Source organism: Cyprinus carpio, chromosome B16 (genome assembly GCF_018340385.1).
Source record: "Cyprinus carpio isolate SPL01 chromosome B16, ASM1834038v1, whole genome shotgun sequence".
Lineage (NCBI taxonomy): Eukaryota > Metazoa > Chordata > Actinopteri > Cypriniformes > Cyprinidae > Cyprinus > Cyprinus carpio.
The window spans coordinates 22,353,666-22,366,245 of NC_056612.1; the positions used below are offsets into that span (position 1 = coordinate 22,353,666).

The following is a 12,580-nucleotide window of genomic DNA, read 5'->3' on the forward strand; positions in this document are numbered from 1 at the left end:
GATGAGAAGAATTTCCTGGCCACTGAGCACAAAGCTCATTAGCTTCTGTTCAATAGTAAGATAACTATTAGATTGGAAATTGTTTATACAACTGGATTAGAGATAAAAAAAGACACATGCTTGTATGTGCTCACACATACAGTCAAACATATACAGAACAAAATACTTTTGTGCATAATTTTTTTTTTTTTTTTAAATGTTATTTCACATATAGTAATGTTTTTCAGTAATTTTTAAACATGCTGCTATGTGGTTGCAAGGCTGCCCAGGTGTAAAAAAAAAAAAAAAAAAAAAAGCCCACCCACAAGTCTCTCTGATATTCTGGTCTCTAGATATAGCTCCTTGAGTGGAAGCCTATGAGATTGTTATTAGAAACACACAGCATGTTTCCATATGGTACCATGATGGTTATTCTTCAATATTAGATATTTTTGTAATTTATCAGTATCAGTTAATATTGGATATATATTAGTATTAGATATTTAATAGATGTTAAGATGTTAAGAGTACCTTTGCCATCATAAAACAGTTAGTCTTAGGGAAAAAAATAAATAATTTAAAACAGTTAAATATAATCTTTAGCAAATGTCAAAATGAATATTAATCTATCAAACTAAATATTGCCATATTTTATGCCTATTTTCACTCCTAGCATTTAACTGGTTTTAGGGTGTGTTTAATCTATATAGAGAAATAGTAAAGAGTATCAGCCCTTACTGGCCATAACATGAAAATAATTCACAGAAATTTAGCTTTGCACACTTTTTTTCTGATCAGTGCATCCCTAATTTTTAGACAGCTTTATACAGGTCCTTCTCAAAAAATTAGCATATTGTGATAAAAGTTCATTATTTTCCATAATGTAATGATAAAAATTAAACTTTCATATATTTTAAATTCATTGCACACCAACTGAAATATTTCAGGTCTTTTATTGTTTTAATACTGATGATTTTGGCATACAGCTCATGAAAACCCAAAATTCCTATCTCAAAAAATTAGCATATTTCATCCGACCAATAAAAGAAAAGTGTTTTTAATACAAAAAAAGTCAACCTTCAAATAATTATGTTCAGTTATGCACTCAATACTTGGTCGGGAATCCTTTTGCAGAAATGACTGCTTCAATGCGGCATGGCATGGAGGCAATCAGCCTGTGGCACTGCTGAGGTGTTATGGAGGCCCAGGATGCTTCGATAGCGGCCTTAAGCTCATCCAGAGTGTTGGGGTCTTGCGTCTCTCAACTTTCTCTTCACAATATCCCACAGATTCTATATGGGGTTCAGGTCAGGAGAGTTGGCAGGCCAATTGAGCACAGTAATACCACGGTCAGTAAACCATTTACCAGTGGTTTTGGCACTGTGAGCAGGTGCCAGGTCGTGCTGAAAAACAAAATCTTCATCTCCATAAAGCTTTTCAGCAGATGGAAGCATGAAGTGCTCCAAAATCTTCTGATAGCTAGCTGCATTGACCCTGCCCTTGATAAAACACAGTGGACCAACACCAGCAGCTGACATGGCACCCCAGACCATCACTGACTGTGGGTATTTGACACTGGACTTCAGGCATTTTGGCATTTCCTTCTCCCCAGTCTTCCTCCAGACTCTGGCACCTTGATTTCCGAATGACATGCAAAATTTTGCTTTCATCCGAAAAAAAGTACTTTGGACCACTGAGCAACAGTCCAGTGCTGCTTCTCTGTAGCCCAGGTCAGGCGCTTCTGCCGGCTGTTTCTGGTTCAAAAGCACACGCCTGTGCACGGTGGCTCTGGATGTTTCTACTCCAGACTCAGTCCACTGCTTCCGCAGGTCCCCCAAGGTCTGGAATCGGTCCTTCTCCACAATCTTCCTCAGGGTCCGGTCACCTCTTCTCGTTGTGCAGCGTTTTTTGCCACACTTTTTCCTTCCCACAGACTTCCCACTGAGGTGCCTTGATACAGCACTCTGGGAACAGCCTATTCGTTCAGAAATTTCTTTCTGTGTCTTACCCTCTCGCTTGAGGGTGTCAATGATGGCCTTCTGGACAGCAGTCAGGTCGGCAGTCTTACCCATGATTGCGGTTTTGAGTAATGAACCAGGCTGGGAGTTTTTAAAAGCCTCAGGAATCTTTTGCAGGTGTTTAGAGTTAATTAGTTGATTCAGATGATTAGGTTAATAGCTCGTTTTAGAGAACCTTTTCATGATATGCTAATTTTTTGAGATAGGAATTTTGGGTTTTCATGAGATGTATGCCAAAATCATCAGTATTAAAACAATAAAAGACCTGAAATATTTCAGTTGGTGTGCAATGAATCTAAAATATATGAAAGTTTAATTTTATCATTACATTATGGAAAATAATGAACTTTTATCACAATATGCTAATTTTTTGAGAAGGACCTGTATAACCTAGTTGCAAGCAGCACACTTCTCTTTGACAAAATTGAGGTATCATTTAAATCTGTAGAAAAAAATGCAATGGGTTCAGTTACTAAAATATAAAGTGAAAGTTCACCCAAAAATGTAAATTCTGTCTAAGCCTATATTAAATCTGTTCATCATATAAAGCAATCTTATCTCTTCACAAGACTTGAATTAAACTGCTCAGTTCAACTTTTTGACCTTTTTAGGATCTTCTAAATTTTGGTTACCAGCACTTTTAATGGAAGGACAGAAACCTCTCACGTTTCATTAAAAATATCTTATTTTGTGTTTTGAAGGTTAACCAGAGTCTTATGGATTTGGTTGATCATGACAGATTTGGATAACTATCCCTTTAATAATGAGGGTTAGAGGTTTGTTCAAATCCCAAATGCTAGTTATGAGCAATACTAACAGTAATGCCTGCCTTAGCAAGCACCACTAATTAGGGCTTATGAATATTTATTCAGACAACTAATGCACTCAAACCTCTTTCTGAAACGCAACACGACATCTCATGTTTTTTTTAAGCCTCTAAAACACCTTCAATTACAGTGATAAGATTGCAGATGGGGCCAGCACACAGAGATAAACAGGTCCCATTCTATTAACGCTTGTGTTTTAGAGGAGGAGGAGGTCAGGCATGCCTCTTTTTCAGAGCTGTCTTTCTCTATCAGACATGATTATCTGAAGAACATGGAGGGGGTCGTAGCCCCCCACCCGGCCACAGCGGATATCTCACCTCTATTGCTGGGTCACAGTCTCCGACCTGTGGTTATAGAGCCCACAATGTCAGCAAAGACACAAAATGGAGGGTTGATGGTCTGACTAGTTTGACAGAGCTAGTCGGGAGGAAGAGAGATTGGATAGGAGAGGAAGACGGGGGCAGAAAAGCTTCTCTGCCTGGGAGCCACTGAGCTGGCTTTGATTACAATCCATTTACCACCCAGAAAGCACTGCCATAATGAATTATTTCATAATTACAGGACTGAGTTGAAGAGACACTCGCCCCCGCAGAGCAAGCAGCAACAGCACCTGCCTCAAGAGCGGGACTGCTGGGGGAAAAACACGGACAGGGAGAAAGAAAGTAAGACGGACACAGAGACAAATCAAGAAACAGACACTCACCCTGCAGTAAAGATGTGCCAGTAGGGGTGGTTTCAGGGACGTTGTCTCGACTGTAAATGGAGTGCATAAATTCTGGTGTGCAATCATTCTCATCTGTGATGTGAACCACCACCTGCATAAGTAAGAGAAAGAGGCAGAGAAAGGAACATTACTATGTGGACAAGTATGGAAACCTGAATGTTAAAAAAATATTCAGACATAACATTTTTTTTTTTTTTTACTAGTTGGTGCAGGACACTACACGTAGTTCATTTATGTAAGTGAGGATAGCAAAATAAAGTAAACTGTGACATATCATACCCAAAAATTTGTCATGCAGTGGACTACCATTAAAATTTGGGACCAAAAATTTTTTAGACACTTTGACCTGACCATGTTTTGCTTTAGAGTTTATTATTATTATTATTATTATTATTATTATTATTGCTAATGTGACCTTTTTACACCTCAGACTGAACAAAATTAAGAATTACATTGTAATTGGTTGACCTAAATTGGTATTGTCTAATTGTGTACTTAAATTTAACAGCTGACAGCTATTCAACCTAATTCATTAAATACCTTTCTTATCAAAGTTATCTGACATTAACAATATGAATTTGTTCTGACACAGTTTAACTATGGCCCCATTTACACTACATGGTTCAGGTGACCCAATTCCGATTTTTTCCTCTCATGTGGCACAGATCGGATATGACCGGTGAACGTGTAAGCAGGAAAAAACCGCATTGATTCCGATTTTCTCAGATTGGATTCAGGCCTCATTCATATGTGGTAATAAATAGGATATGAATCGGATAGGTGCATTTGCGTGTGCCATGTAAGCAGACAAATCGGATATTCCCCAGTAAATGCGAGTCGTACGTCATTAAAAAAGTGACGTCAACTCAGGTGGACACCACCAACTGAGAGCACATGACTTATTATAGGTGCAATGGAGGACGAAAGATACACACAGTGTAGCAATGCGGAGGTTTCATGTCTTTTAAGTCCTCTTTTTTTCTCTGCCGTACGAGACCAATGTTTTGCTGATTTTTTTGTTGACTTTTCAAAATATTGTGGAAAGCAAAACACTGTATAATTTTATTTGCATCTGCATCCATTGTATTTCGTGCATTTTACTTCCTTTTCCCGGGTCAGAACGTCTACGTTTGGTAGTTTCAGCAGTGTATAGTGTAAAATGCAAAAATCGGATACGGGTCACTTTTAAAAGATGATGTAAACGGGGTCGTCAAAAAAAATTGGAAATAATCAGAAAATCGGATTTGGGCATCAAGACCTGCAGTGTAAATGCAGCCTATGAGTTCCTGTCATGTTTTATTATTTATTTATTTTCTAAAACTATAGTGAATAAACGTGTCTGAATAAATAAATGTTTAACTGTACAGTCAGAACAAATTTTGGCTAGAATGTATATTATCTGTTTGATTGTGTTAAATGTCCTCAACATACTTTAGGAGTATTTAAAAAAGGATGCTAAAAGGCATTAGAAGACAGAGAGTAAAATGAGTGTTTTAAAGTGACCAGTGAACATAGATGAGAGAGATGAGATGTGGACATATTTACCACTGTTCTGTAAAATTTTGTGGACGAACTTACATTTTTCACATGTATTTGCTGCACAGACCAACAGTTTGAATGCGGGTGAACGGTGCTTCATGCATTACTACTCTATTTCCCTGAAATTTCTTTAATGCGAACACTAAAATAGCTCTTGCCACGGAACTTCTTGTGATGCTGCATTCAAAATGCCAATCAGAACAATACTGAGATTAAAACAGAACTTTTGCAAACCAGCTCATCAGAATGATGTTTAACGATTATTTATCACACAACCTCTGTGCACATATTCTCCATACTGACCTGCAAGGCAAATTTTAGCTGCATATTGATTACAAACATGCCAATATTTACAACATTGCGAGAGTAAGTGAGCTACAAACAATTATTACTCATCACCTGACTGATTGGGTTGAAATTTTTCTTTCTGTTTTTATCTATTTCATTCCTAAAATTCAGTAAATGACAGACAATTTAAGAAAAAACTAAAATAAATATATGAAAACATTCTTTGGTCATCCAGTTTCGTGGAAAGATGGCTGACCTCAATATTTGCACAGAAGGCAATCTGTAAAACAGGGTCTAAAACCCTGTATGAGCATGGACAATTTAGTTTCCTGAGTCACTTGGCTTTCTGGAGGCTTTTGGTTAAAAAAGAAGGCACAAGAGAGAGGAATAACATTAAAAGAAGAAGCCAAAGCAGAACAGAGCAGCTGCAGCAGAAGCCACTAAATGCAAATGGCTCAACCTCCTCACAAACACACACAGAAACCCCAGTCAAACTCAGTGTGTAGACTGTAATGTGGCAGATCTCAGCTGAAGCTCAGATGATAGCTTATGGAAGGGCTGTATCTACATTCAGGCTTCTCTCTGTGCAGCGATTTGTGAGCATTCAGACAGAATACTGGCACAGGATTTGACTTTGACCGAACAGAGGCAGAGGGAAAGCAGGGTACGTGTTCTCATAGGGAGCGTTAGTCATGGTGAGGGTGAGTCCCGCAGAACTGCTTATCTCAGAGGAACAGCACTGCCAAGAGGGAAAAGTTCCTTACACATAACACACACAGCACTGTAGCTGATCATACAGCTCTGAAACCGTCAGGCCAGAGCCTTAAAACCCATGTAGCTCTGCATTACGGGTTTCTTTTTCTCTTCAGTTGTCCCTCAGGAATCTGCCCAAAGGAGGAAACGTTCTGTGTTTGTTTCATAGCTGCTGGAAGTTGAATATGGCAGTAATGAGTCTGACGTCTGCTGCTGGAGGAGAATCACTGCTAATAACAACAACAACAGGGGTCTAAAAGAGATGAAGAGTCTTAATGTAGAACTTCATCTTTATGAAATAATTTTTCACATGCTAAATGGACAGACGCTCATTCTTCTCTCATTTTTTCTTTTCTTGTTTTTTTCTAGTCTCCTCCCCTCTTGTCTCAAATTTTCTCTTCTCTGCTTCTTATTTTTCTTCATCTCATTCCATCTAGTTTCTTTTCCTCTCATCTTCTTGTTTAGTCTCTTGTCTTCTCCTATTGTTGTTGACTCTCTGGTTTTGCCTTGTCTATTTTATTCTCACCTTGCCTTGTCTCTTCTTGTCTCCTCTCATCTCATTTGGTCTCATTTCTTCACGTTTCATATCATATAATTTTGTCTCTTCTAGTCTTATCTCTTATCTTCTCTTCTATACTCATTTTGTCACATTTCATATTTTCTAGTCTATTCTAGTCTCATGACTTGTCCTTTTATCTTGTCTTTCTTTTGGTCTCGTCTTTTCTCCTTTGACCTTTTCTAGTCTCTTTTCCTGCCTCATCTCATGAACACCTTTAGTCTCTTCTCATCTCATTTAAATTTTTTAAGTCTCCTCTCTTCTAGTTTCGCCTGGTATCTTTTCTTCTCACCATCTCACTTGCCTTGTTTAGTCTCTTCTTGTCTCCTCTCATCTCATTTGGACTAATTTCTTCACTCTTCATCTAATATAATTTTGTTTCTTCTATTCCCATCTCTTATCTTTTCTTCTACTCTTATTTTGTTCCATTTCAACTTTTCTAGTCTATTGTATTGTCATCTCTTCTCATGACCTGTCCTTTTATCTCGTCTCTTCTGGTCTCTTATTGTCTCATTTGAACTTTTCTAGCTGCTGTCTTCTGCTATATCATCAACACATTTAGTCTCTTCTTGTCTCACCTCATTTAATTTTCTTGTCTTATCTTGTCTCCTCCCTTTCATGTCCCACCTGGTCTGTTTTCGTCTCTTATTGCCATATAATTTCTTTACTTTTCATCTCGTTTCATTTCATCTTTTCTGGTCTCTTCTGTTTTGTTTTGTCTCAACTGATCTCCTCTCTTGTTGCATCTCATCTCTTTTTCTTTTCTAGTCTCCTCTCATCAGGATTGTTTGACTAATCTCTTCTTTGTTCATTTAGTGTTGTCCAGTCTAGTCTCTTCTGGCCTTGTCTCTTATCTTCTCCTCTTCTCTCTTTTTGTTTTGTCTCATCTCTGTTCTAGCCTGTCCTACTCATGAAGTCGTCTTCACAGATGGTGTAATCATTTGGCAGGGGCAGTGACTCCGACAATTATCTAAAATGTCAGAGTGTGTATGTGTCTCTGGTGCTGGCACAGACACAGTTACACATCATTGTGTCGCAGCCAAGTCCATCAAGAGGACTCAATTAATGTGGAGGAACTTCTGCCAAACAAAGAAGATCAACACAGAACAACAAAAGTGTGAGCAACACGCACACACAAATGGATACATTTGTGCCTTTAATAACAGCAACAACAAAACAATGGGTAAAATCCACGCACATCTGTCATATTTCTTTGCCTTTGTCGCTTCACTTCATCTTACACATAAAGACAAATAAGTGGTAACAGCCACAGCTGTGGCGTGTTTGATGGCCTCAGCGCCACACACAATCTCTCATTAGTGCTTTACTGCTGATATGTGTTTGTTTCTGTTTGTGCTTGCGTATGCCTTCATGCATATGTGTGTGTGTGTTATTGTGTATATCAAAGCATATGCATCTTTCACCTCAGGAAGTTCCAGATACATCATGATGTGAAGAATGACTGACAGCCACACATACAGCATCTTAATGTCAGGCCTAAGCTGGTTTATCTCATTAAGTATGTGAGAGAAAACAATTAGTGGGAAACCAGAACCAACAAAACAACAAGTAAGTTATGTACTTCTGTGCTAACTGTACTTTTGGGGATAGAAATGGTCGAAGACCAAGGGAAGAAGCCGTTTAGATAGCTAGGTAAACGCGTGCTGACCTCTGCCATGTTGCTCAGTCCTGTATCTGGTTCAGAAGCTCTGACTTGCAGGTGATGGAGATGTTGTCCACTCTCAAAGTCCACAGTTCGTGTCAGGCTGAGCGCCCCACTCTCCTGGTTTATACTGAACAGGTTGCTTGGGTTCACCAGCAACATATAAGACAGAGTCTTCCTCTGGAAAGAGATAGCCTGGACCACCGCCACCCTACAGACACACAAAGGAAATAGAATCAGTGCACAGGCCAGCATATCATTTATACACTATGTATCCTATTGGAGGATGGAAACTACAGCTATGTTCTAAAACTTTGTGAGCTACCTGCCAAGACAGTATTTAATAATATAAAAAAGCATTAAAAATGTATAATTACATAAGGACTATTTCACACAATATTTGTGTGTACTATGTGCAATATAATTTAAAATGCTGGGGTTAGTAAGAATGTTTAATGTTTTTAAAATAATCTCAAAAACATTTATTTAATATTCTGAAATATTATTATAGTCTAAAATATTATTATTATAAAAATGTCTATTATGATCCATTTTAAAATGCAATTTATTCCTGTGATGGCAAAACTGAATTTTCAGCAGCCAGGCTCATCATGAACCTTCAGAAATCATTATGAAATCACTGATATGCTGATTTGGAGTTCAAAAAATATTTATTATTATTATCAATTTCAAAAACAGTCATTAAACTAATGTCAAAGACATTAGACTAAAACATTAAACTAATGTATTTCATTTAAGTCTGTTTCACAAGAGAAGTATTGCTGATGTTGCACTGATGTGAAGATTAGCCATTTATGAATTTTCGTTTCAGTTAAAATGCTCCCTGAAAACCATTGGCACTTGACCCTGCAGAACATACATTTTTAGCAGCAAGAAAACTTACAAAATATTTTCAAAAGCAATGGCCAGTTTTGCCAATAAGCCACCAAAAAAAGTGCCCATTAGTGGCCAAAATACAGTGACCTCTCAACCTCCTGCCATACAAATGCTGTCAGTGTAAACAAAGCTTTAGAATGCATCTGCTTTTGTAGGCAGCAAGGCAACTTACAAGATTTTAGAAAAGGGCTAATGTCTCTAGTTACAAATGGGAAATAATGAATGTCTGAGATATCTTGGTTGTTCTTTGTGGCTCGCGTCCCCTGTCATCTCCCCCTTCCACACTCTTTAACTTTAATTTGTGTCTCTATTCCTCTTTTTTTAATATGTCTCTCTTACCATGATTAGCTGTCCTCTCCTCCTTCACACAGATTATTATGCTCAGTTCTGTGCCAGCACCCGAAGGGGGAAGTTCAGACACTGCTCTTCATGTTTATCCAGAAGTTTCTTTTAATAAATATTTGAATTTGAACATGCTTTCAAATTCAGAGCCTGGGGACAAAATGATGCATCTGTGTTCCCCCTCTCTGCCACAACCCCCTCTATTCACTCCGTCCCCCCTCTCTCAACCTCCGCCATCCCTCCGGGCGAATTGTTTCATGCAACAGATGACACATAAAGCTTTGGAGTTGGCCATGTTCACACAATCCTTCTCTTACCGTCTATTGAGCAGCAAATTCTGAGTCTTTTTTACATGTAGACGCACACAAACACGCCCACTAACACACAGCTTCCTGTACTCACGCTTGGCCCACCCCGGTGCTCTCTGGGATGTAGATCATGTAGGTGGTGTTGGTGAACTGAGGGGGCCGGAAGCCAGCCAGTATGAACACAGAGGTGTGTGGACCCCTCCTGCCCTGCAAATCCACGGCCTGGACGATCAGTGTGTACTCCTTACTGGGGGTCAGGGGTCGTCCTGTGGTCTTTACTTCACCTGTTGCTCGGTCCACTTCAAATGAATCTTCTCCACCTGTCACAAAATACACACAAATTTAACGTAAAAAAAAAAAAAAAAAAAACATCTAAGAGTGATATATATATATATATATGTATATATATATATATATATATATATATATATATATATATATATATATATATATATATATATATATATATATATATATATATGTATATATACACATATTATAGTATTGTATAGTACAAACAACCTGCCTAACTTTAAAAATGATGACTTGTGGCATGTAACCAATTTGAAACATTGCCTAAAAACTGTGATGTGGCTCTTGTTTATAATCACATATTAAAAGAGCAACTCTTGTAAAGTTCAGCTCAAAGTGCAAGAGCATTACAAAGACAAAGTCACAAAAGCCTTGGAGTCTTTTTACACACATTAGGAGTGAGGGACCCTTCTGCCAGCTGTGGTTCAGTGCATCTGCGTGTGTGTGAGGAGCAATATGCTCCCCTCCGTTCCTCCTTCAGGACAATAGTAAGACAAGAGCTCATTTTAACTGCTGTCCCCTTGAGCATGTCGTTATTTAGGAGCAGAGGAAGAGGAGGTGGATGAAGAACACAGCTGCTGAGGCGGAGCAGATCTCCCAGCTGTACCCGCTCCTGCTCGAATGCTCATCTGCTACAAGCAGAGGTTCTGATCCAGAATCACGCTTGATTCTGTCCTTACAAGCTCTCTTCAAATAATTAAAAAGTTGCTGTTAATGGTGTGAAATGAATGATCTATTCCTATTATGTATACTTTGCAGCTTATTCTAACTAAGAATTGCACACTTAGACAGGAAAATTTTGGGCAACCTCCAATTACTGTTTGGTGTTTTGTTTAGGGACGGGCAGCTCTAAGAACAAAACTGAAAATTCAGGTACACATTTACATGCTACTAAACAAAAAGATACATTTTGATATCAATGTTATATTTGAAAACATATACATTCAAAACTTTGGGGCCAAGATTTTTTAATGTGTCTGTATCTTATGCTCAAAAAGGCTGCATTTAATTGATGTAAAATACAGTAAAAACAGTAATATTGTGAAATATTATTACAATTTAAAATAGCTGCTGTACATTTTAATATATAATTTATTCTCGTGATGTCAAAACTGAGTTTTCAGTCTCCAGCAGCACAAGATCCTTCAGAAATCATTCTAATATGCTGATTTCATGTTCAAAAACATTTCTTCTTTTTATTGATGTTGTGCTGATTAATTGTATATTTTTGTGGAAACTGTGATACGTTTCTCTTTTTTCAGGATTCTTTGATAAATATAAAGTTTAAAAGAACAGCATTTGTTTGAAACAGAAATCTATCATCTTATATCATGCCTTTAATGTCACTTTTAAACAATGTGATGCAATAAAATCTTTTTCCTGCATTTATCTTGCATGTACTTGCTTAATGAATTATGATTTGTGTGTTGTATCTCTTTTACCAACTATATCTGTCTGCACTACAAAGATGGTAGATTAGTCATGTCTAAAGGATGTTGTAAGGCAAAACAAACAGTAGAGAGCCTGCAGCCCTTTAGCTGTGAAAATATTCATAATATAACATGGCCTTGATTTTGTTAAGGACAATCTTTCTTTAAATATTAAGCAAATTCATTAAGTGCCACTGTGCAACATAGCATGGCTGGGATGCCAAACTGACCAATTAACATCCAGGACCAGAACTGTCCATTTATTTTTATTTCAGTCTTATTTCTACAGAATCATGGTCTAAAATGTATGCTTACCTGAAACATTATCCCTTTTGTCCTACAAGGAATAGTAATTTATTCTGTCAGCGCAAATCTAGTAAAACTGACAATGAATGACATTCAACTAAAAGACAGTTCAAAAACTCTGAGGAAGAGCGCTATAGGCAACGGCACCGAAAGACAGAGTTTATAAACATCAGAGTGTAATATCACCAGAGACAGAATATTTATAGCAGAGTCTAAATCCTTATGGACCAGAGAAGTAATTTTGTAATGTCACAACATATCAGATGATGAATGACTAGCCATTATGAGAGGTTATGATGTTTCTGAAGATGTCCTGGAGGTACAATAAAACCAGTGAGGCACACCTGTCCCAACGTACACATACACTCACACATATACGTGCAGATCAGAGTTGTATGCTTAAATCACATTTAGTCTATTTGCTTCTGACTAATTAGACTGAATTCTAAGCATGCCTCAGATTCATTTAACCTTTGTTGCTCTCTGTGCACTAAATGAAATCACTTAACCATGAGTGAATAACTATGGAAACGGCATGGATTACATTAGTCACTTAGTGTTTTATGCTTTTTCTATTACAGTGTTAACCAACTGGCTCATTAAAAAGACACATCATTGCCATTGTTTCAAAATAAAAG

At 37.7% G+C, this 12,580-nt stretch overlaps 1 protein-coding gene across 4 annotated transcripts in view; it reads right to left on the reverse strand.

The window, feature by feature from the left end:
- The window catches only part of LOC109106509 (neural-cadherin-like), a 140,389-nt gene that overhangs the window by 44,922 nt on the left and 82,887 nt on the right, over window positions 1-12,580 (reverse strand). For all 4 annotated transcript variants that reach the window (XM_042741491.1, XM_042741493.1, XM_042741494.1 and 1 more), the window contains 3 exons: window positions 9,989-10,214; window positions 8,354-8,558; window positions 3,528-3,639 (listed from right to left, as the gene is read on the reverse strand). In XM_042741491.1, coding sequence (XP_042597425.1) covers window positions 3,528-3,639; window positions 8,354-8,558; window positions 9,989-10,214 — 543 coding nt within the window. The remainder of the gene's footprint in view (window positions 1-3,527; window positions 3,640-8,353; window positions 8,559-9,988; window positions 10,215-12,580) is intronic.